The following is a 26850-nucleotide window of genomic DNA, read 5'->3' as shown; positions in this document are numbered from 1 at the left end:
TATATATATATATATATATATATATATATATATATATATATATATATATATATATTCAAAGATGTGGAGGACAAGAAGAGATGAAGAGGAAAGCAACCAGAATGGGAGAAGGTAAAGGTTAAGAGAGAGGAATAACATGGACACAAAGAGAAATAAACACTGAGGATTTTCATTAGAGAGAGAGAAAGAGATGAAAACAAGCAAAATTAGCTGTGAAAGGAAAGGAAAGAAGTCAGCAAGAAGCTAATCATTATCTTAAAATGACTTGAGGTTTTAACAAACCAAATGTGGGGCAAAGAGTCTTAGAATTTATGAGATGGTAGAAGAAAAGGGAAAATAGGAATATATAACTAAGACAATTTTTTATGGGCTGGAACTCCTATGAGCCTGAAATTGCAGTGAATAGTTGTGGGAAAGTTGTTACATAGGGAAAATGGAACATCCTTCTAATAAGAGTACAATAGAGCCACCGTATTCTGTTGTAGAAAGGAGACCTGTCTATTGGCAGTGTGGAAATCAGAGGATTTAAGTGACAACAATATAATAGTTTAAACATTCATCAAGGATATCTTATGGGGATTTCCCCTACAAAAGGCCATAGCAGTTTGGTTGACAGGCAGCAGCCTGTGCTCATTCTAGGTGAATCCCTGGAAATTCTGAACAGTACTGTGATCTGTGATCTTCTCACAGAAGGAGGTGTCTAGTTTTTTCCCACCTCCCAGTGGTACCTGCACCATTCTTGGAAAGATGGAGAGCTGCTAAGGATCTTGGTGTAAGATATGGCCGGCACCCCTGGTTCAGAAGTTCAGAAGCTGTGTGATTAACAGGTGAGGGATTGCAGCGAAGGCAGCTTCTGGATCTTGAATGAGAATTTTTCACATCTGCCACTTTGGACATTTTTCAAACTCATTCCTCTGTGTATTCCAGGAAAGTGCTCACTTGAGCTAGGCTTGTCTGCTTCTAGCCTGCATACTGAGCTGTGTAATTGAGGGAACTCAAGCATAGGCAGTTTATGGTTGTATGAATAAGCAAAATACTCAATATGTGACCTGATTGTTTTCCAAAATTGCACAGTCCCTGGTTTCACTTGTCATTTCGGAACAGTAGTGGGAGGACGAGACTGTGACAGTGAATGCATTCAATGAGTATAATTAACCCATTTCATAAAAGCAGATTTTCCAAATTATGCTATGAAGCTCATATGTGTTTAACCCTTTATTTTACAAGGCAGAAAAACATCACTGTTGAAGGCACATGTTTTCCCAGGTATTGATCTAGTTGGTCTAAACCCCACTGCATTATTGATAACATGGAATTCTTTTTGACCGATTTCCATGGTTAGAAAAAAGAATGATCCCTCCCCTAATGCTGCCATTCTGATTATTCATCCATAAAATGTTTCAAACTCATCTCTCCCCAGCATGTTCTACAAACGGAAAATATTATTTGTCAGCTTCCTGCAATACAAGGAGCAGCAGGAGTCTTTAGAGTGCCTTGCCACCCACAGAAGCAACATCAATGACCCAGTGCAAGGTGATAAAAACCACAGGGGCATGAAAGCTAGCAAGGATGTGGATGTGAGAAACAAATTATTTGTATCCAGTGGTGTCCCCCAAAGATGACCACCAACAAAAACCATACCTTGGGAACTACACTGTGTCTCCACCTCCTTGTCTGGCCTCAGGAATCTCTCCACATGCCACCCAAATCAGGAAGAAAGTCATCTTACAAAGACCCCATGGGCAGCCTCCACCTATCAGAGCTTTCAGTTTGTTGACTGTAATTAAGAGATAACATTCACTCTTTTTAAAAGTATTGGTAGAATGACAATGCTTCCTGTGCAGAGAAAATGTAATTTCCAAGGCACACTGCTGAGACTTAAGATAACCGGGCTGATGGCACTGGCTCACACACTGCCAAGTTATACAGAGAGGCCAAGAGGATGTGCAAAATTCAAATAGCTGGGAACATTCAGGATCCCTTTGGAAGAAAGCAAAATGAAAAATCTGCAGGTCTTATTTTGGGGTGATTGTAGTCTCCACTTTCAACTCAAATGTCTAATATCAAGTTTTCTCTCTGGTTTGTATGTTGCACTACATGATAAATCTAATCTAGAAATGACCAATTCTTGGTCCATGGAACCCATGGTTACAGGAAGTGCATGCAGGAGAGGCCCGGAAAAAATACTCAGTGATTTTAGTTTTCACTTAGCCCCTTTCCACAAAGAATTTCAGGCAACAGAGAAAACACTGATGATATCAGCCAGTGAAGAAAGAAATAATTTGTGATCATAGCCTTTACTAATCCCACAGGATGGGTTTCCCATTTTTAAAATTAATTTGGAATACTATGCCAAAAGTTATAGAAAATAGTGATAAAATCTCATGAACCCACAATCTGATGTTATTAAAAGTACCAATTTGTCATATTTGCCTCAGATATATTCACTATTTAACAAAATCATTGCAGACACACCAAAAGCCAGTTCAGACCTCATTTCCCACCACATTCCCTTCCACATTGAGGGACCCCAAGACAATGGTGAAAACTGTTACTCCTTTTGTCACATAATTTCTTTTAGTCTTTTCTTCATCCATACCAGACGGTAGTTACTATTGCACAGAGAAAACCGACTATAGGGGCTTCCCAGAGCCCCTTATTTGCTGGGGCCCTGAGTTTTCTTGGTAAAATAGATAAGTCTTCTTGCCTACCTCACAAAGCTACACAGCAATAAAATGACTATGTGGAGTTATTTTTAGAAAGTATACCATCAAATACAAACTATAAACTTATTTAGGAAATAAGCCTCCCTTTTTGAATATAAAGTGCTCTAATAAATTTGGTTGGCCTTTGATTTCTCAAACCTTAGTGTTTACCCAAACCAAAGAAATTGTGCTTAATTTATGCACTAGCCCAGCTAATTACAAGTTTGGTAACTATATATCAAGGATTTCAAATATTCTACCCTATCATTGGTATAATAACATAAATTGGTCCAGATGTCTTTAAAGTTGTTTTCAAGAACATGATTCTCCATGAAAAACTAGTCAGTGGCCAGAGTATAACAAAAGTTAATAAAACACTTGGGAAATCAGAAAGTGGTTAATAATGTCCCATTGCTGCTGTTCAGAGAGAGAGAGAAAGAGAAGTAATTAGGAAACCAAACCCAAGTGCTGGATTTTGAAATCTCAACCTGATACCCGCAGCTGTCTCACATGCATGTCTATGTATTCTGTAGTCACACAAGGTGACACTGGAATTTTAGCAATGTTGACAACAGCTGTTTTGTCTGGGCCCATGACCCCAGTGGGGGACAAGTGGCAATAAAAATAATTAACTGGCCGTGTCTCCATTTACAGGTCTTGTGTGTCTATATTTTTAAATCTGAGGATGTCATCTTGTTTTTAATAGGAAATGAAATTACTGTTCCCATTGAGTCAAATAAATGATTTGGTTCATTTTCTCTGAAGATATTATCATTACAGCGCATGGCCTTTAGACATTTAATAGACAGAAGAGCCAGGTTCTTTGTTGAAAGGAAAACCTAGAATCGTGACAAAACCTTGATCATGGCTTCTAGACAGGGTGCGAAGAATATGAATTGGATTTTGACAGAGACCTGATGAACCTCGAAATGCATGCAGTCACATACAGGATATTTTAATAAGAAATGTTTCAGTCAGACATTATTTTTTTTTTTTGTCATCTGCTTTATCAGCAGTCCAAAATGTGTTTTGGGTTATTAACTTGTTTTGGAGAGGACATTGCTTTATACTAGAAATAGTAATTTTGTATCTTGAATTCTCAGTGCAGGGTAAATAAAGTTAGAGATGGAAAATATACAAGTTGCGGATAGCGATGCATAATGGGTACCAAGTGCATTAGTTCTATGATGTTTGAGGGCATACATTTTCGTTGTTACAACTGTTTATCTGACTCAGCATGTGACCTATTAGCAAGGAATCCTCAGGTTTAGCTTCAGGGACAAAGAAAAAACTGACTGATATGTGACAGAATTCTCCATGTTTAATGAAAAGTATGATGTCCAGTGGACTCAGGCAAGACTGAAATTGAATGGGCTACAACCAAAGCTTTGCCAGTTTTTTATGTTCTCTCAGCAAACAAGTCTGTTGCCTATTGTTAAGGTTGAGATATGAGGTGTCCCCCAAAACTCATGTGTGAGACAATGCAAGAAGATTTAGAGAAGAAATGATTGGGTTATGAAAGTCTTAACCCAATCAGGAATGGAATTAACTGAGTGGTAACTGAAGGTGAGTAGGGTGTAGTTGGAGGAGGTGCGTTATTGGGGCATGCTTTTGGGGTCTATATTTTGTATCTAGTGAGTGGAGTCTCTATGCTTCTTGATCATCATGTGGGCTGCTTCCTTCCACCACACTCTTTGCCATGATGTTCTGCTTCACCTTGAGCCTCGAGGAATGGAGCCGGCTATATATGGACTGACACCTCTGAAACTGAGTCCCCAAAAACACTTTTCCTCCTCTAAAGTTGTTCTTGTCAGATTGTCACAGCTGTGGAAAAACTGACTAAAGCACTGTTCTACTCAAAGATAAAAAAAATGATGGGCTAAAAAAGATACTACTTCAGGATACTTGATTTGTATCAGCAGGAATAGTAATTTCATCACATGAAAAATCAAAAACCAAAATTAACCACCTCAGATTAAAAACAACAACATCTGACAAGTACAAAAGGGAAATGTGATCAGTTGATTATTTTCATTGCTACCTGCACCCCCACTCCTGTTCTTATAAGACCCTGTGTGATAAAGCCACTTGACTCTCAGAGTTTTTTCTGGCACTACAGTTCTCTTAGCTCTTTTAAATTTAGTAAGTGCATCAAGATTTTCCCCACCTAGAGCCCTTTTCATGTCTGGATCTGATTGGACAATTCTTGTCACCTGCTTAGAGAGCCCTCCCTTGGGTCTCTTGACCAGAGCAATGCCTCTCTTCCTTCCAAATATTTATCATTTGGAGTTTTTTGTTTGTTTGTTTGTTTGTTTTAATCAGAGGAGTATGCTCCTCCTTTATCAGAGGAGTTTGCTCCTCTATAGTGTCCCACAGTCAACTGAAATTGTATAGTCTATTATTTAATTGCTTAGCAATCACTGCTATGCCTTTCCCTCTCCTCATAGTAGAATGTAAGTTATTAAAGGTAGAGAACTTTTCTGTAGCTTGTTTGTTACTTTGGCTTTCTAAACCCCTATATATCCATTGTTTATAACAGAAAAAAGGGAAATCTGCAAGCATGACAAACCCTGATCAGATCAAGACTTATAGACAGAATGCTAAGAATATGAATTAGATATCCATGGAAACCTGATGAACCTCAAAATGCATTTGGTCACATACAGGATATGTGATTAACATCTGGTAGACGTTCAATAAGTAGTTGTTAATTACCATATTCCCTCTCACCTGTATCCATTCAAAGCCTTCAGCAGATGTCTAGAGGCTATAGATAATACCAATCTGTATATGCCTTTTTTTTTTTTTTTTTGGTACTGGGGATTAAACCCAGGGGAGCTCTACTACTGAGCCATATCACCAGACCTTTTCATTTTTCATTTTGAGGTAGGGTCTTGCTGCATTCCAGGGGTTGACCTCACATTTGTGATCCTCCTGCCTCAGCTTCACAAGTTGCTGGGTTATAGGTGTCTATCACTGTGCCTGGCACAAATTTTATAATTTAATGCCTCTTCCATCATGTCATAATTTTTGTAGTCTGGAGTATAATGACAAAGTTAGCAATAATTTCTTTTTCCTTTTTCATAATTTCACAAAGAGAAGATTTGTTCTTGTCATAGATCTCAGAAATCTCAGCTTCCTTTTTTTTTCTTTATTGAGAATTTCCCCCTTTTCACTTACAGCTTCATCTTTTCTTTGGCATATCCCAATTGCAAACATCACTGTTCTTGAACTTTAGGGCCATTGTCAAGTAAGATAAAGGTTGTATAGTGTGAATTCAGTGGCCAGAGGTGATCCACATTCTGGGTGGGACAGAATAGGATGATGTGATATTTCATCATGCTAATCAAAATGCGATATAGTTTAGAACTCATGAACTGCTTATTTCTGGAACTTTCCATTTAATATTTTTGGACCATGGTTGACCACAGTTAACTGAAAGTATAAAATCACAGATGGACTCACTTTTGTAAATGAATGCAACTTTATATCCTAAACTTATTATTTTAAGTGTGTAAACTGCTATGTAATCATACCTTTTTAGATTATGTAATGATTCATGCTTTAAAGGTAAAAGATGTTCCACTTAAATGAAGTTAAAGTAGAAATAACATGATTTTATATGTTTTAAACCAGATCAGTGTTTTAGAAAAGAAGCATAGATTTAACTGGAGTAAGTTCCTACTAAATTAGTGCTGCAGAGTTTTGTTGGTGTTTTGTAACAGCCATTTTAGAGGTCCATGACCTAAGTAAAGATTTTTCATCTCAAGAAAGTATTATGTTGACATTAAAAATGATACGGTACATATATTTAAGGTACAAGATAAACAGAAAGTGCAACAAAATCTTGAAAATTGTATTGATTTATAATAAGCTTCAAACACGGAAAAATTTACATAATCTGCAACATCCCCCCAAGATCTGTGAAGTGTCACTGTTTTTGCTTAGAAATTTCCAAGTAGAAACAGTAGAGGGAGCTGCTGCCCTATGTTACACATTTCTTGACCTAAATTGCTTTTCAACCTAAATTGCTATGCACTGAAATGTGACACATTTGAGCCTACTGCTCAGTTCTCATACTGCAATAATGAAACAATGCACAAAAACAATACCAGAAAAAATGAAAGAAAAATCAAAAGGCCTGCCTATAATAGAAAGAAATAATAACACATTTTAAAATTAATGTGGTCTTTAATAAACGCTCCTTAGAGTGATGATGAATGAGAAGTAAAGTTAATGTCAAATGGGTGGGCTAATACATACTTCCTTTAATGGCTCATTAGTTAAATTCTCTGGCTTTCCCTCCTGCTCCGCCTCATTTCCAGCTGCTTTCCCTTCTTTTCTAAAGAAACTAAAAATCAGAATACTTGAAACAAAATATTCTAAGTCTTAAGACTTGACAAGTCTCATCATAATATGAGGCCACTATTTTCCATTGCATATGCTACTGAGAGAACTGGAAGGCTTTTTATAAAATAATTTTACTAGAATGTGAGGAATAGTAGTTGAGACCATCACAATTAAGAAAACACCATAGATCATGGAAACAAACAAGCAAGCAAGAGGTTGTAAATCTGAGGAGAAAAAAAAAATCACAGAGTCCCTAGGCCTAAGATGTTAGTGCTTTTTGAGAATAACTTTTCTATCTCAAGAGTGGCTTTACATATCTAGAATAAGTATTCCATAGGTAAAGTAATCACTGATTTAAGCAATGTGTTGATAGACAAATTTTTGCTAATTGTATTTTGGGAAATTAGTAAAGAGAAAAAAAAATGTGTTGTTTCCATTATAGATTCAAGAGGATCTCTTCTACCTACAATGTGAATAGGCATTCAGAATTAGTAATGGATCTAAGTTACATTTAGAGAGAATTTCACATGTAGAGGAAAAGTTTTTTTACATACATGTTATTTCCTCCTTCTAGGAACTGTGTGAGAATTAGGCAGGGCTGGTACTATCATTTCAAATTTAGAGAGAAGCAAATGAAGATGTGGAAATGTCAGGTGAATTGTCTAGAATGAGCTAGTGAGGGATTGGATTAGGTTCCTCACCAGCATCCTGTACTGTCTCTGTCCTGATGTAGAACAGTGCCATGCAAAAATTCAAACAATGTTTTGTGTATGGTGCTTGTGGGCCAATCCTAGTCAAACCACAAACTAGAAACTTATCTCTGACACCACTGATCCACCATGATGAAGGTGACTTTAGGAATTAGTTCCTGGGACTTAATTCTGGCTCCTTCTCTTAGACTTGTGTGATCTTGGGCAAATTACATGATGTTTCGATGCATCCTCTATTATTCCATAATAGAGGATAACTTCTACTTCTCAAGATATCTGTGAGACTCCATAAAACACAGGAAGTATCATATCTAACCAGAGCTGGCTCTTTAATAAACTCTTTTGGTTTAGTTCATCCCTCTTTGCTCTGCATTTGTTTCCTCAAAAGTTAGCACTATTTATTCTCCTAAAGAGTCATTCAGCACTTTGATACTTTGGGACTCTGAAAAACTGCTCTCAGTCTTGATGTATTTGATGGTATTATTAATCTAAGATGTCTCTACTTAATGGTTTCTCTCTGTTATGGATTGAATGTGTCCCCCCCCCAAATTTCAGGCACTGGAAACTTAACCCTGAAATTCATCTTCATGGCATTTGGAGGTGGGCTTTTGTAAAGTAATTTGGATTAGGTGAGGTCATGAGGGTGAGGCCACCATTCAATTAGTGGCTTTATTAGAGGAGGAAGAGAGGCTTGAGCTAGCAGCTAACTCTGTCCAACCACATGATGCCCTCAGTCATGCTATGCTGTAGCAAGATGGCCTCCTGGATGGCAGCGTCATGCTCATGGACTCTTGGGCCTCCAGAACTGTGAGTTAAGTAAAGGTCTACTTTTAATAAACTAATTGGTCTGTGGCAGTCAGCCATAAAAACAGAACACAGAGTAAGATACTCAGCAATGCAGAATATTTGTTTAGGATAAGATGGCATATTTGGAAAATGTGGGAGCTTTCTCCTTTGTGAGATCAGCTTTGCTTTTTAACAGGAAGTTGGAAAATACTTAAAAAACTATGTTCAACATAAGGGTTCATAGCCAACACTGTTAAATAACTTGTTTAGTTGCTCCTCAGTTATAAGCACTTTGATTAATTTTATTATATGCTGATTACATGTGTGTAAATTCCAACAAAGTCCTCCCTAAAGACGAATTTTCCCTAAAGATAATATTGCTATTAAATATGGAGAGCGAATTTGGAGCAATATATATGACTTTCATGAAACACTGACTCATGAAGACAACTTAATAACATTAGTTCAATAGATTTACTTTCATAAATATCCCCTTATTAGAAATTGGCTTCTTCTCTAGGAGATAGTGTTTCAGGGAGAAAAAGTTGTCCTTTCACACACAGACACACCCATTATCCACACTGCCCCCCACCACTACCACACAATTAGATAAATAGAAAGTTGTAGGAAATTATTCTTTATAAGCAATTTGCCTTTTTGGTACAAAAATTTCTTAAGAAAGTAAGAAAATACAGATTTGGCTTCAGTACAAAGAACCATAAGTGGAAGAATTGGTTAAAGCATTTTAATTATGTGAGTTGCTTCAGGCCATCAGAGGCTTTTCCTTTCAGTTCCATGTCTTTTAATCTTCATCGACACTCCCCTAAATAACAACACTACCTTTGATTTAGGGAACACCTCTAAATCCCCAAAGGGAAGAACATCTTCTTGAGGACATTGATCAAAATGTGCTGTTATCAAAGGATTTGTGCCTCTAGATAACTCCAATTCCTTGGCTCTTTTCAGACAGTCACATCAACTAGACTACTTTTCTCTCAACTTTTCTAAAAATGAACTGCTCAGGCATAACTTTAAAATTATATAAAATATTCATTCATTTGAGGGATATTTTAATTAATGTTTAATAAAAGAGATAAAACTAAGATTATTTTACATTTCATGTTGGCAAAAGAAATTCTAATGCATGCTTTAGGGATCTCACATGTGAGTCATAACCATCTCCAGTCCCAATTAGAATTTTAGCCCCTAACAACCCTTCTCTTATACTCTTAATTGCCTTCCTTTCTACTGTGAGATGGGGCTCATGTCACACAGGGTACAATGTTGGAAAAGACAAATAAATAGAAAATGACATTTGATCTAAAAACGTCCACAAACAGCCTGGGATTTCTCTTAAAAAATTTCCCCTTCCCCCTCCCCCTCTGTGTATACAATCTATATCTCTCTATACAATGTCAATACCTCCAAGGGACTTGCAAACAGAGATAACAAATACTCTGCTAATACTTTAGAAACAGTAAATACTATGATAGCTTCAAGAATCTTGTTTACTTTCTTTGCAGTTCAATTCCAATGTTCCTCTAGAGTGACCTAACAATACAATCTGGCCCTGGGGCTCTCCAGCTTAGAATCCTCATACTTTTCCATGGGTTCACCTGACTTGGAGAGCTTCTCCATGACCCTCGCTGCCTTTGGCTTCACTACTGCTGGCCTCCTGCTCTCCCTCCACTGGATAGCTCCCCACCTCCTTTGCCAGAGGCTCAGCACTCTGTTTTTGTCCCTGCAAAAACAGTACCTAGCTGCCAATAGTACCTAGTACCTAGTACCTAGCTTGATCCCTTCTCCCTTTCTATCTGCTTTTCTGGGCAATCCTCCTCAATCTTTACACTTCAGTTATAAATTCCTATAGGAAACCAACCCTAACAATTAACTTCACTGAATTCCCTTCCTAAACTTGAATCTCCTAGGAGGCAAGGACAATGTCTTACTTAGCTTTGCAAGTCCAGCTGATAAGGGAGTATTAGGCCAACAGTAGGGCCCTCAATAAACGTTTGTGAAACAGTTGAACAATGTGAATTAGAAACAGGTTTTTTTTTTTTATGAGCTCATTTTCTTAAAATGTTCGTTATTATGACTTCAAAAGGACTCATTTTGAAGAACTCTCTTCACGTCTAGTCATTTGGGAAATAACAGTTCTCTTTATAAAGTACATTATGTTTCGAAAAATTAATGTGAAGGTGGCACAGAAAAATGTGGGAAGCCAATTATTTTACTTTTCTTTTCCAAGCTGTCCTCAACTAAGCTCTGCAAGTATGGCTGGGTACTCTACGGGACTTTTTTGCAGCATACTATTATACACGTCATCAATTTAAAACATCCAAAAGTTGATGATAACTGTATCCCAAGGTAAAGCTTTGATGATTGTTGTATGAGAGAAAAGGCATTTCAGTCAGTCAGAGGTATCATACCAGAATCAGAAAGACTGAGAGTTTCCATAAACTGCAATTCTCAAACAGAAAATGAGCTGAGTTAAGCCTAATGCTTTTCATTCATTCATATATATATATATATATATAATTTTCTGCATAGATTCTTTTCCTTATGCCTTTAGTTTAACAAACTGGGTATCTTATATTACATGTTAATAAACTACTTTTATTTTTTAAAGTATGTATTCAGGATTTAATGAGTACTCTGTATCAGATCCGTAGCTGAATTTAAATTCTAAATTTAATACTTGAAATAATTCCTTCCCCCCAAATACGCTGGCAAAACCAAACCAAACCAAACCAACCAACCAACCAAACAACAACCAAAAAACCCTGTGGAATTACTACGAATTCTTTCATAAAGGCACTCCTCTTCCTTTCCCCGCCTCCACCCTCCCCTTTCCATGCCCCCAATACCCACTTGTTTGTGAGACTTGGGTTCTAACCCAAGAGTGTTCTACCTGCAAGCTACATCCTAGTTCTTTTCATTTTATTTTGAGATGAGGTCTTGTTAAGTTATCCAGGCTGGCCTCAAATTTGCCATCCTCCTACCTCAGCCTCCCAGGTAGCTAGAATCACAGGCATGTGCCAGCAGGCCCAGCACATATTTCTTAATCTTTGACATTCCTGAATGAACTCATTTGATCAATAGTTGAGAACTCATTCCAGAATTCAGTGTAATCCTCTTTTCTCATAGACAGTTGGCAAGCTTGTCATAAAGACTTTCATCATTCAAATTCCTCCCCTGAGACAGCAATTATCCTGTCTTTAAAGGAGCATCATACATTGGGAAAAAAGACACCAATGTCTAATCTTGCCTGTTAGCATTCACCAGCTTTCTGTGTTGAAAGATAAAACAAGTATTCAAAATCTTATAATACGTTCTCTATTTTGCCAAAAACATTGGAATAAAAATCAACAAAGATGATACTTTAAAGATTGAATTCTAGGATATCTAAGTCATACCCCCTTATTTTTATATCACATTAAGTGACACAATGCCTTGCTAAGAGTATAATCCACTTGAATAAATGAAGTGAAATGAAAATAAATGAGTGGACACACATTATGTTCATTTCTGGCACATGATGACATCCTAAGAGATACCTAAGGAGCTAGGTGTGGAGTCCCCTAGTAGCTAAGTAAAGTTCTGTTCTTTTAAAAAGGCACTTATCTTAGTCTTGTCTGGTCTTTTCCCTCCCTCTCTTTCTTCCTTTCTTCGTTCCTTTGTTTTTCCTGGCACTAGGGATTGAACACAGGGCCTTGCACATGCTAGATGAGCCCTCTACTCCTAAGCTCCATCCCCATCCCTTCATTTTCCTATTTGAAAATTATATTCATTTGTTTATTCACTTATTAAATAAATAATCAATAATTACATGCCATAGGCCAGAAACTATGCTAGTAGATAGTGACAAAAATAGTGGTTTAAAAGAAATTATAGGGAAGTGGTCAGACATATAAGGAAAATAACAGTTACAAAGCAGTGTGCTTGTATCTGCAGAAGGTTCATGGTTCGAGGACAATGAAGGGTAGCCCATCAAAGGCCATGTAGGAGAACTGATGCTGAGGTTGAGTTATGAAGATAGTGGAGAACATTTGCAAAGCATGGCAAGATTACACTGCAAATTAGGAAGGGAGGAAGGACATGGGGGAGGAGGGCAATGGTAGACAGAAGGCAAACCATGAAGGGTCCAGAATGGCAGGTAGGAGATATGGCATCCATCTTTCTTGAAGAAACGAGAAGCTATTAAGACATTTTAAGCCAAATAGTTTTCAGCTATTAAGCAATTTTAAGTGATTCAAGTCAGCATGGATTTGTAAAGCCTGAGCTACATGGTTGGAGTCATGATTTAGAGATATTACTCCACTTAGACAAGGTAAAGGCAAAGAGACCAGTTGTTAGATGGCCACAAAAGTATAGATACAAGTTGCCTAGGCCTCATTTAAGTAGGTGGCCATGAGGATGGAGAGGAGAAGATGGATTTACAAAATATATATATTTTTATATATCCCTATATCCCCTATAGAGATATAGGATTGGCATGGTTTAGGGACTGTATATATAGAGGGTGAAAGAGGAAAAAAAATCTAGAATTATTTTTAAAGAGAATTTTGGACATGTTCCTTTTGTACTACCCGTAGGAGACTTCCACATGGAGATACTGAGCCACAGGATGTAGGCCTGGAACACTGGAGGGATATGTGGATGGGAATAAATGATTGCGATTTATTAATTCATCCAACATATTGATGGGGACAGAAGGAAAGTTGTTAACAAGGGAGACCCAAGGGATAGCCCTAGAGTTAGGAGAGAAAAATAATTGTTATGAAGCCAAGAGAACAGAGAGTTTCAAAGAGAGCCATCCACAGAGTAAATTTCTGTGTGGCAATGAAGTAAGATGAAATGTGGAAGTGCCCTGGGAATCTGGCAATTTAGGGATTATTAGTGACCCGGAATCCACATCACTGGATTAGCTTGGACACAGACCGGACTCTGGCAGGTTAGAATTATTAAAACCACAAGAGATGGAATCCTTTTTTCCAGAATTTTGGGGGTAAAGGAATGAGATAAGTTAACTCTTTTTAGAAAGTATGTTCTATGACATTCTCTAACAACACATTTTTTTAAGTATAGTTTTTTAATTGTATATGGACACAACACCTTTATTTTATTTACTTTTATGTGGTGCTGAGGATCAAACCCACTTCTTCATATGTGCTAGTCAACCGCTCTACCACTGAGCTACAACCCCAGTCCCTGACAATATATTTTGTATCAAGAAGAGTGGATATGGATATGCCAGTTGTCTATCTTACAACCAGCCTGAATGTTATTAAGCATTTGAAATTGAGCTCAGGCAGAATTCATCTGTTTGTACATGTGGCTTAGGGATGCTCAGTTGTTGGATGATTGTTGGAGATGTTCGGTTGAGGACGCTCACTTGTTACTGCTCATGTAATAAACAAGGGGGTGAGGTATACAGAGAGCTACCAGCAGCCTTTGTCTCCCAGTTTGGGTGGTGATGAAGGTGGTGGTATAGGGAGCATGAATTGCCCCTACAAGTGCCGAAACCAATTATTCTGAACAGTACAAAGAAGTAAATTATTCTACAGGGAAGTAAACTAGCACTGAGGTCACATATGGAAGTAAAAAGGCAGACAGAATGGGGACAGGAGGATGGGGACAGTCCTCCTATTGTTTACTCACAGGTGGTCCTGGGGGTCCTGGTTTTCCAGGTGGTCCCGTTTTTCCTCTTCTTCCCTTGAAACCAAAGAAAAACAAATAAATGCTGTGATCTCCTTTTGCTGTAATATAAAACATATTAAATGACAATAGGAAAACAGTAAAAATTAACAAAAGTTAAAAAAAAAACATTCCAAGTCCATATGATTCTTAAACATCAGGGAATTATAAAAGCTCTGGGGTAGTTCATAATTACCACAATGAAAAATAAAGTACCTGAAATGAATATACCTTAATTGCTGTCTAGCAGTATGCTCTAGCAAGTAATGTAAATTTTCTGAAAGATGACTTAAGATTGGCATTTTATCTGATGATTTCGCAGTTTAGGATGAAATAATAAATGCATCTGTCAACTTAATTTGTTGCTTCTCAAAGAGGGCTCAGAATTCTAATTTTATAGGAGTTACCTAAGGTTAAGGCAGGTCACCTACTTCATGCCTATTCTTGGGCTTTATCTTGTACTTACTGGTTAGAAGCTTCTGGGGATGGGAACTATGAATCTACGTTTTAGAATTACTTCAGGTAATTCTTATGCTCACTAAAGTTTGAAAAGCACTGTGCTAAACATAATTATATATTCTGTCTAAAGCACATTAGCTAGCTCTTTTCTTCCTTTTGGATGGTTAAGCTGTTTTATAAGTGAACTAAAATGTATAATTCTTGCATATTAATCTTCATTATTGTAACTGAATGTTAACTCTCCCACTTCAAAACCAGCTAAATTCTAATTGCAAGAGTCAGGTAAGTTTGTGTTAACATCTTAAGTAACTCTGATCAAATATCATTTAAGAGCATCTAGTTTCTTATTATACAATTATTGTCTTAAACTTTTTTTTTTAAAGAAAGTAAGCTTAGGTTTTAGAAGTATACAATTGGAATGAGAAGCATTTCTGAGCATGTTTTCTGAATATCTTCATTCTAGTTCATTGTTATTAATAACTATTTGATTACCTTATTGGTAGAATATTTACACAAAAGTCTTAGTGATAAAACATAATTGCATTTGGTTGATCATTTCAATACTTTTTTTTTTTAAAAAAGAATTGAAATCATAAACACAGAAAGATCCTTTTTATTCTCTAATTTTCTTGCTCTAAAAGTGTGAGGCAAACTTACTTGATCTCTCTGGTTTTCACCTAAGCTTGGGATGAAAAAGGAAGTTTAAAGAACAGCTGGGTCTGCAGAGTAAACTTTGAGAGGTAAGCAAGCAAATGCTCTGCAGTGATTGGATGAGAAACATGCCCACTGTTGATGAAGGTAAGTTAAGGGCGTGCTATCAAGGACTTCATTTCAAAAAGGCACCCATTTTCATAAATCATCCTAGCTAACATCTACAGAACAGAATTTAACTTTAAAAAAATTAAAATAAATATAAAAAGTGGTGTCTTTGTGTTCTTTCATTTTAGAGACCTAAACATTAGAGTTCTTTGGGGGACTATAAAATTGGAATGAATATACAGGTTGTTATTCTCTATATTTAATCCAAGTTATTCACAGGTACACCATTTCCTAGTCCTGCAGTCTACATTTTCTGAAAATCAATATATTGGGTCTTTTAGTAAATATAAGTCAATTAGCCTTTGAGGACTAATCAATGATAAAAAGTTTACTTAGAAAATAGAAGGACTGTAAATTTATTAATTCACAAGAGCACAAAAAAAAAAAAAAACTAAATCAATGGCATCTAAGTAAGTGATTGGTTCTTTCTTTAAGCACACATCAGATTGAGGTAAGTTAAAACCATAGGATCAAGTTCTGTTTACTTTCCCCATTCTTCAGAGGAGACGTGTGTATTGATTTGGGCAGGAAGTGGGGAAAATGAGGCCGACTATTGGTCAATTTTTACCACAGAGTTAATGTTGAAGACAAATTCAGTGTCAGATATTGTAAAACAACATTGACATGTGTTAAGTTGAGGAGCAAAAAGCATTCACAATTTAGTATGGAAGGCAGGCATCCAATCCTTGCATCTCTCTGCTGATTTACATGATCATTAAGTCAGTCTTGCCACTGTCAAGTGTACTGATGTGTATGCTCCAGGACTGCAGAGAGAGGGCTGGGTTCATTTACACATCCTTTCTAAGAGTGGACAAGCAGGTAGAATATTTGTGAGAGTTGTTAAGTTAGTGGAACATATTTGTGCAGATAACTTGAACCAGCATGTATTTTCAATTTAAACCCAGTTTCCAGGCCTGAAGTTTACTAATCCCTTGAAGCAGATTTGAACCATTTTTAAAGATGAGTTTTACAATGCAACATAGTCACTTAGCTTTGTCATTAAATATATCATAGAACCAGGTAAGGGAAGCCCTTGGAACTTGAGAAACAGGTCTCACTGCCCTATTGAGGGCGCTCTGACAGCACAGAGCAGGGGTCGATGGAAGAGAAATAGGTGCATGCTTGGGAGTACAACTAGGCTTGAAAGCACTAATGGAGGCCACAGTTCCTATCATCATAATGGTTCAAGGCCTCTCCCAGACATTACCATCCTTCTCCCTAAAAAGCCCCAGGAATTAGGTCCCTTATCTTATTCCCCGCCAGCAGCACTGAATGCAGCTGCACAATCTTCTGCGCCTCCAAAAGCTCTCTCTTTTCATTCAAAAGCATTAAGGAAAGGCAAAAGCTTATCCAAGAGTTAGCAGATTCTTGGTAGGATGAATTTTATTATTTAAGCAAGACAACCTGAAATATTCTATTATTAATAATTATGTAAAGACCATAGGTAAAACCACAGTTCTCATTCTAGATTAAAATCAGATTCCTCCATTTTTCAGAGGGAAGTGTGATGTTTGACTCCTTGCTGTGTACCTCACAAGTCTCTGGGGAACTGGTCCAGGACACCTGGGACCAGGGGCTGTTGACGGTGGGACAGGTAGAAGCCTGGGATGCTGGCAGGAGGAATAGTTGATATTTGTTTCCACATTTGTTTCTGCTATCTCCTGCTATTTCTGTTCTTCCCAGGCTTACTGCAGACCCACTCTAAAGGGAGGCAAAAAGTGGGAACTTGGATGCCAGCAGGGATGCAAATCCTGGCAGATAACCCAGATCCCTGCTGAGCCAAGAGAGATTGTCCTGGGGAGGGTGGCCATTTGTTGAGAAGCAACTCTGCGAAATTGGAGTCTGGCTAAAACTTCTAACATATGGAGTGCTATTTTCCCAGTTTTGTTATAATTGGGCCAACCCAACACTTTCCTGAAAACTGAGGTATAAAGTACAGAACACAGTTCACTCTATCAGGTTACCCTGGAAACTCCAACATGCTCAACATGTCAGTTTTCAGTTTGGCAACAGTAAAAAGACCACCATTAGGATATCTGCCTAATGATCTAAACCCAGTGGTGCTCAAACCTGACCATGCATCAGGATCACCTGGAGGCCTGGTTGAGCAGACTGCTCTCTCTTCTCTCAGAGTTTCTGATTTGGTAGGTCTGGGGTATGATCTGAGAATCTGCATTTCTCACAAGTTCACAGTAATGCTGATAGTGCTGTTCTAGGGATCACAGTTTGAGAAAACTACATGTCCTATTTTACACGTAAAGTCAGGACATTCTATAGAGCACCTTATATTTTGTAAACACAGCTCAAAATAACTCAATTAATTTTGTGAATATGTGAAACTTCGAGAATAAATTTTTCATTGTCAAGTTCAGAACCACCTGGACTGGAATCCCTGCTTTTTCTGTGCAAAGACTGCATTGCTATTAAATGGTACTTTATATTTTGCCACAGGTTTCTTGAAGGATTAAAAAAGGGATCATTTATAAAATTCTAGTCACACATTCCCTTTAGGATGGTTACTGCTAAAAATCCAGAAAATAACAAGTGTCAAAAAGGACACGGACTGTTGGTAGGATTGTAAAATAGTACAGCTGCTATGGAAAATATTGTAGAGATCATCAGATAATTAGAGAACTACCATATGATCTTCCAGGTATACACTCAAAAGAATTGAAAGTACAACCAAGAAGAAATATTTGCATATCCATGTTCATAGCAGCACTATTCTCAACAGTCACGAGGTGGAACCAATTCAATTGTCCTTCAATGGATGAATGGATAAGCCAAATATGGTGCAAACGTACCATGGAATATTAGTCTTAAAAAAGAAGGAAATCCTGCCACATGCTACAACATGGAGAAACCCTGAGGTGGTATCTAAGAACTTGAATACTTTAAATCTTTAGTGACTTTAGTGACACCGAGTATCACTATTATCAGAAAAAAACAACACTAAACTACACTACACTAAAATAAGCCAGTCACAACAAGACAATGCTATGACTGCATTTATGTGAGAGATATAAAGTATTTAAATTCTTAGATACAAAGCAGTATGGATGTTACCAGGAGGTGGGAGGAAGGAGAAAAGGAGAATTGTTTAATGGGTATAGTGTTTTAGTTTTGCAAGATGAAAAAGTTCTGGAGATCTGCTTCAAAATAATGTGAATATACTTAACACTATGAAACTGTAGAGTTAAAAATGATAAAAATTGTAAATTTTTTTGCTGTGTGTTTTTTACCACAGCTAAAACAAATAAACACCAGTCCTACCACAATGTCTGGTACATAGTGGGAACGATTTTCAGTTCTTGTTTTCCCCCTGTCTACCACTTTTTATTCAATTTTCCATTTTTTATATAAAAACAATCTGACAATATCTAAAGGAAATCTTCTAAAACATCTAGTTAGCATCTTTAAAAATGTAATCAACTCTTAACCATGCATATGACTATTTTAAAATATATATAAAATAAGAATCAACATGCCCATTAAAAGGGGAAATAAAAAGCAATCAACTGCGGTTTATTCATAGTATGGAATAATATGTAACAATTAAAATGAATAGAATTGAACTACATGCTATAAACTGTATGAATGTTTCTTACAAGCATAATGCTGATCAATTTATATAAGAATCAAAAACAGGCAAAACTAATCTATGCTATTAGAAGTTACAATGGGGTAGGGAGTGACTGAAGTCATCAGAGGGTTTTCTTGATATTCTGTTCCTTGAACTTATGCTGGTTATACAAGTAAGTTCATTTTGTGAGGAAGCAATAAGTTGTTCCCTTATAGTGCAAACATTTTAATGAATGTATATTATATTTCAATAAAACTTGCAAAAATAAAATTAGGAGAGTCTCATAATGGAGCAATTGTCTTTAAATGATCTAATGACTTCATCCATCTGCCTTTGGTATGTCCAGGGCCACTATTCTCAGAAAAAAAAAAAACAAACAGACAAGAAAATGCCAACCCAAACAAGGCTATTTAAATAAATGACATCTATAAACTTTGAACAGTGAAAATAACCTGACCCTTCCAGGATGACTTGCAGTAAGAGAGCATGTGTATCTTAAATTAGACACTTGATTACTTGATTTATAAACACTTAACCCTCCAGGGACATTACTAAGTGAGGAATGCAGGGCTGGGGATATAACTCAGTGGTAGAGCATGTGCTTAGCATGTGCAAGGCCCTGGGTTCAATCTCTAGTAATAAAAAAAAAAAAAGATAAAAGAATGCAAATAGCAGACTATTGGTTCTTTTGTGACCTGTTTTTGTTTTTTGTTTTGGTGAGGCTGACAAGGGTAATCTGTAATCAGATTTTTTTAAATTAGTTTATTTATTCTAATTAGGTATATATGACAGTAGAATGCATTTTGATTCATTGTACACAAATGGAGAACAACTTAAAAGTTGGTATGCAGACCCTAAACCCACAAGATAAAACACGTTTCTTTGTAGTCTCTCTGAATTGCCAGGTTTTATAAATACAGTTGGCTCCTTTAAAATACTTCCCTGTTTTCATGTGTATATTTTGCATGCTCTTAGGCATCAGCTTAGCTTGAACGAGGTATCAAGGAAATGTCAAGGAAGAAGAGACAGGGCCTTGACTGGCACACACAACTGTGAATGAGGTGTTAATTACACAGGAAAACATTACAGACTATCTGGGAAGTTTAGTTTTCTTTTTTTACATTGTGAACGGAAATAAGATTTATGACTGATGTTATAAAGAGTTACCACATTTGAAATCACTAATATGTGCAAAAATGGGGAATGGAATAATTATGTAAGGAATATATAATATCCTAAGTGCATTTTACATCTTAACAGATATTTAAAAATACATCTATGACAGCAACAGCACTCGTCATAAAGGTCTCGTTACTGCAGGGATCAGACAAGTGGCTCTTGTAAGGACATGGGAAGAGGATGTAATTCAGTAAGAGCAAACAATTTGAAATGGGTTTGGAGCATAGGAAAGATGACTCCATTCTGTTGTCTTCTTCATCTAGATGGGAATCTTAACATTTTCAAATCACTTCACAATTTCCTCCTCTCTCTGTCCCTTTCTTTTATTTTCTTTAAAAGGGCTGCATTGATAATTAATGTGGCTTTTCAGAAAAAAAAATATAAGTTTGTGACATTATTATCTAATCCCCCTGAGCTACAATTCAATAAATGATAATTTAAATAAAATAATACTTCATTGTAAAAGATTACAGTTTGCTTGTTGTGAATATTCTGATCATTCACAATTTAGATCACTGCTGCTGTAATTTCTTCTTTTAATTATTTTAGATTGATGCATAATATTTGTACATATTTATGGGCTAAAGTATAATTTAATACATATATCAAATGTATAGTGACCAAATCAGGGTAATAGCATTTCTATTTCTCAAACATCTATAATTTCTATGTGTTGGAAAACTTTAAACTCTTCTAGATATTTTGTAGACTACAGTTCCCACCTGTGCTATAGAACACTAGAACTAGTTTCTTCCTATTTAACAGATTTTGGTACCTGAGTTATGCAGCCTCTCTTCAGGTCTCTCTCCCAGGCCCTCCCTAGCTTCTAGTGATTACCACTATTCTCTACTTTTATGAAATAAAAAATTGTTTAAAATTTCAACAGTAAGAAGCTGTGATATTTTTGTGTTTACACAACAAAGTCAAACTTTTAAAAATGTCTCATTGAGGGCTGGGGCTGTGGCTCAGTGGTAGCTCACTTGCCTGGCATGTGTGAGGCATTGGGTTTGATTCTCAGCATCACGGATAAATAAATTTAAAAAAATAATAAAAAAAGGTCTATCAACAACTGAAAAAACATTTTTTTAAAAAAGAGATGGAAGCCATTTAAAAAAAATGTCTCATTTGCTTATCACTTTTCCTTCGTAATTTAGGTTTCCAAATTCTTCCAGGCTTGCCTCATCTCACTCTCAACTCTGACTTTTTAGGCCAACTCAAATTTTCCATTCAGATTTGTTGGGATGCCCTAATTTCCATGCCAAACGACCAACTGCCTCAGTCCTGATTTCTGTCTGTTTTCTATGCTTATCAGGCCCATCTTTCCAACACACTTGACTCATCTTGTTATCATGAGTAGGACCACAGTAGGGTGTGTCTAAACAATTTTCTGAACATGCTGCAATATATTTTAACTTTTATGGACTACATTTTGAGTGTGGAAGCTGGAAGCGTGTTATGAAAATGTTCTTTCCTACATATCTGGAATGCTCTTAGCTTGGAGAAGGAATCAAGTCTTACACTACTTTGCTGTCTGAGGACTATGCCAGTAGGCTTCCACATCTCCAAAACCAAGCACTTTTATAAAAAATGCCTCATGAATGTAGCATTTTATCTTTCACTTTTAATAAGGGAACTGTTATACTTTTAGATTTAGAGCAGACAAAATCAACATGTAGAGGGATCAATAATACACATAAAATAATAGGGTTTATTTCCTAGAAATGTTAAAATGAAAACAATGTAGTGATGATGATTGACAAACTTCAGGCAGGTCAGAATCTAGGCCAGTGGAGCAAGAACAAGCTCAGTATTACCAGCCAGCATGGAAATATGAAATCATTAATATCTTAATTTATATTAATATAAAGTCATAGGATATATTTTTAATATTTTTGAGTTGCACACTTCAAAGACATATATTCAAGGCTGGGATTTTAGAGCTGTGTGTGTCCAATCTGAAGAACTGAATTGACTAGCACCAAGAAAATCCATAGAAACACATTTGCAGTTAGTCAATAAATGTTTGACAAATGAAAAACAAACAAAAACTAGAGAATCCCTAAGATCAAACTATAATAGCCACCCAATTTTGAAACTGAAATATTTTTGTTGTACAATTTCAATTGAAAAGAATTTAATGGATTAAATTGCATTTGGATATTTAAATGTTGACTGCAGAAATAAATCCTTTCAAAGTTTTGTGAGTACATGTTGTTCAGCAAAAATTTATTGTCTGTGTTTTATCTACTGGTGCTGGGGGAAATATATTAAGATGATTAAGACCTGAATCCTGCCTTCAGGTAGAAGAGAAGGGACAATTACAATGATATTTGTTTTTTCTCTAATTATGATTATTTTTATTTGTTCTACTTAGTTGTACATGGCAGCAGAATGAATTTCAATTCACTGTACACAAATGGAGCACAACATTTCAATTCTCTGATTGTACATGATGTAGATACACATCATTTGTACAATCATATGTATACCTAGGGTAATGATGTCCATCTAATTCCACCCCTTTCCTACCCCCATAACCCCTTCCCAACCTCACCTTTGTCCAATCCAAAGTTCTTCTATTCTTCCATGCCTCCCCACCCCCATAGATCAGCATCCATTAATCAGAGAAAACATTTGGCCTTTAGTTTTTGGGGATTGGCTTACTTCATTTAGAATAATATTCTCTAACTCCATCCATTTACTTGCAAATACTACAATTTTATTCTCTTTTAATGCTGAGTAATATTATACTTGTGTATATATACCACAGTTTCTTTATTCATTCATCTATTGATGGGCATCTAGGTTGGTTCCAACAGTTTAGTAAATTCAGCTGCTATAAACATTAGTGTGGCTATGTCACTATAGTATGCTGATCTTAATCCTTTGGTTATAGACCAAGGAGTGGGATAGCTGGGTCAAATGGTGGTTCCATTCCACATTTTCTGAGGAATCACCACACTGCTTTCCAAAGTGGTTTCACCAATTTGCCGTCCCACCAGCACATAAAAACAGTTATCTCCTATTAGACAGAGGTGCCAAAAACATACATTGGAAAAAGAATAGCCTCTTAAACAAATGGTGCTGGGAAAACTGGAAATCCATATGCAGCAAAATGAAATAAAACCTCTTTCTCTCACCATGAACAAAACTCAAATCAAAGTGGATCAAGGACCTAATAGAAGAAAATGTAGGCCCTAATTTTCATCATGTTGGATTAGGTCCCAACTTCCTTCACAAGACTCCTAAAGCACAAGAAATAAAATCAAGAATCAATAAATGGGACTGATTCAAACTAAAAGGCTTCTTCTCGGCAAAAGAAACAATCATTGAGGTGAAGAGAAAGCCTATAGTATGAGAGTAAATTTTTACCAAATACACATCAGATAGAGCGGCTAACCTCCAGGATATATAAAGAACTCAAAAAATTCAATACCAAAAAACAAAAAACCCAACCAATAAATGGGCTAAGGAACTGAACAGACACTCTCAGAAGAAGATATACAAGCAATCAACAAATATATAAATATAAATATTCAACATCTTTAGTAATTAGAGAAATGCAAACCAAAACTACTCTAAGATTTCATCTCACCCCAGTCATAATGATAGTTATCAAAAATACAAGCAAAAATAAGTGTTGGTGAAGATGTGAGGGAAAAGGCACACTCATACAAAGATATTTGGATAGACTTGTTTGTTTGGCTCTCAGTGAGCTCAGGATTTCCAGTGAAGGGAATTAGAACTGTTCCTTCTCAAAGGTGCTTCCTTCTAATCACTCTCTTCAGCTTTCTCTTTGGAGTGGAGGGGTCACGTGGATAGGAGGGGAAATGGGCAGAAAACATACATCTGTCTGTACATCTTCAATAAGATGAGATAGGACATTCTGGAAAGCCCCCTGGACACTTATGCACCAACGTGTCTCAGATGTGTGTGTCCTCTTTAGTCATGTTTTCTCACCAACTTCAGATCAAGTGTGTTCAGAAGGCATTTCCTAGCCCATACCTCCTTTTACTTGCACAATTGATTTAAATATTGAAAAAATATATTGATGACCTTCAAACCCTGAACACCTGGTGCTATACCATTTTACAAATACTGGATTTTTTTTTTATTTGAATGTCACTTTTCCTTTCCTTAAACTTAATATCTAATGTCAGTTGAAAGTATAACTGGATAAAAGTAATATGGTGTCTGTACTTAATCTATCTCTTTTAGATTCCTGTCAGTTCCATTCCCTAGAACAAGATATAATTTCCTGGAAAGACTGGTGCCACAGTCAGTCCTTCTAATCCCAACTGTGGATCACTTGCCAGATTCTTTTTATGTCTCCTCTGACTTTTCCTCTGTTCCTCTCTAGGAAAGTGTCCTTTAATCAGAATTCCCAACACATCTTGTTCCCAGCATCCTTGCTACATCTAGTATATACATATACACATACATAAAATCTATAGAGCAAAGTTAGCTTTCCAAGCTACCTAAATTTCCATTATGACTTTTAAACTCATATGTTTATCTGTCTTCACTGTATTTGGTAGAACATTTTCTCCACTTTCAACTAGCACATACTCAGAGTTATTAATTAATTAATTCAATAAACACTTATGGGGTCCTTATGATGGGTAAGTACTTTTATATTCTTTGGAAATACCTTGAATCCTGTCCCTACAGGATTTGTATTCCAATAGCAGTAGATAACACAATGTCTTCAGTAAATGCCAGGTACCATCTGAAGTCATTTACACATATTTACTCAAAATCTTCAAAATTTCTTTGAGGATTCCCATTTTACAAATGTGGCAAAAGAGTGACAAAGTAACTTATACAAGGTCATGTGGCTAATAAACAACAGACTTAGGAAGTGAATGTAGGAAACCTGGATGAATAGTCTCTGATCATTACCATTATGCTATACTTAATTGTATATCTAATAAATAAATAAAGATATAAATCTTTGAGGGATAAGAATTATAATAGATATAAGATAAAACTACTACAAACTCATCATTTAATATAGAAGCTGACTAGAATGATTTTAGGTTATTGATTTAGATTGTTTATGAAACTACTTCCTTACATTTGTGCAGATGATCCAGAGTAATGTGCAAGATGTTTCATTGACCTTATGTTAACATTGTATATTACTGAATATAATATCTATTTTTTCCTGATCCTTACCCAGAAAAGACACATGAAGAAGTGAGATCTATTTCATCCTACACTATGAACAATAGTTTTCAAAACAGAGAAAGCTACATTGTGTAAGTAATCCTACATGACTTATACCAGGATATTAATAATTTAATGAACTCGTACTCAGGGGGAAAATGTTCTTGAAACACGTCAGAGTGAATTTTCAAGGGAAAGACCTAATTAGCAGTGTCTGAAGCATATGTCATCACATTTAGAAAATAAGAACTAGTCCCGGCGGATAGGATGGTAAGTTAGATTTCAAAACGTTAACTACTACAGTTAATATGTATGATTAATGAGCAATATGTCAGTTGGCTGGCCTAAGTCAAGTGAAAGACCTTACAAGAGAAAAAAAGGTTTCAATCAGACACAGAAATATGCAAATGCAATTTATAGTCTCATTTGTATTATGATCAAGCAATAACTTGACATCCTTATGGGAAATGAAGCCATAGTTTAGATATCTTTTAAGATACAGGATCAAAACTTACAAAGATGCCCTGTGATAACTAAAGGTCCCAATGACATCGCAAATGAGAATGTAAAGAGGCTAATGAAAGAAAAGCCCTCAGTCTTGGATCATGGCTGAGAAACCAACTGAAAAAAAATGAATTTAAGGAAAATTATGTCATTATCTTTCCCTAACATATTTACCAGATGATTATTTGGAGTAAGTCTTTTCAAAGAAACCTGATTTTAATCCATTCAAAACACAAGTAGATGCAATCTATGTGTCATCAAGACCTCAAGAGGCAAAAAGAAAAATCCAATCATGTTATAAAACTCTAAATTTAAAATTACATGGGAATATTTACATGTGCATTTGGATGGTTATGCTCCTGAAGATGGAATGTCAGTGTAGAACATTTTGTACAACTTCATTTTGTAGAACATTTTTTCCACTTTCAACCAGCACATACTCAGAGTAATTAATCAATCAACTCAGTAAACACTTACCGGGTCCCAACAATGGATAGGTGCTTGCCCTCAGTAAATGCCAGATACCATGAAGTAATTCACAGATACTTACTCATTTAATCTTCAAAATTCCTTTGAGGATTCCCATTCATAATTATCAATAACTAAAATTACAAGGGCTCATGTGGGAAACAATCAAAATTACAAATTTATTACTTTAATAAGAAACCACTTGCCAAGGAAGGACACAAGTGAGGAGGAAAATAAAGAAACCAAAAAACCAGAAATTGTTGAATCAATGATAAACCTTTTTGTACTTATTAAATACAGATTAGATATTTGAGTTAAAAGAGAGAATTACACACAGATCCCACCCATGAAGGGCTTAATAGTCTGGTATTAGAATTTTTCTCTTTTCTCTGTATCATTAACACAAAAATTAAGGCTATTT

At 36.2% G+C, this 26850-nt stretch overlaps 1 protein-coding gene across 6 annotated transcripts in view; it reads right to left on the bottom strand.

Annotated features, from left to right (window-relative positions):
* Col19a1 (collagen type XIX alpha 1 chain) overlaps positions 1-26850 on the bottom strand; it is a 319421-nt gene that overhangs the window by 104189 nt on the left and 188382 nt on the right. For all 6 annotated transcript variants that reach the window (XM_048805612.1, XM_048805613.1, XM_048805614.1 and 3 more), the window contains one exon: positions 14213-14266. In XM_048805612.1, coding sequence (XP_048661569.1) covers positions 14213-14266 — 54 coding nt within the window. The remainder of the gene's footprint in view (positions 1-14212; positions 14267-26850) is intronic.

This window comes from Marmota marmota, unplaced genomic scaffold (assembly GCF_001458135.2).
Source record: "Marmota marmota marmota unplaced genomic scaffold, marMar, whole genome shotgun sequence".
NCBI classification, from domain to species: Eukaryota; Metazoa; Chordata; class Mammalia; order Rodentia; family Sciuridae; genus Marmota; species Marmota marmota.
This window is presented reverse-complemented; position numbering and strand designations above follow the sequence as displayed.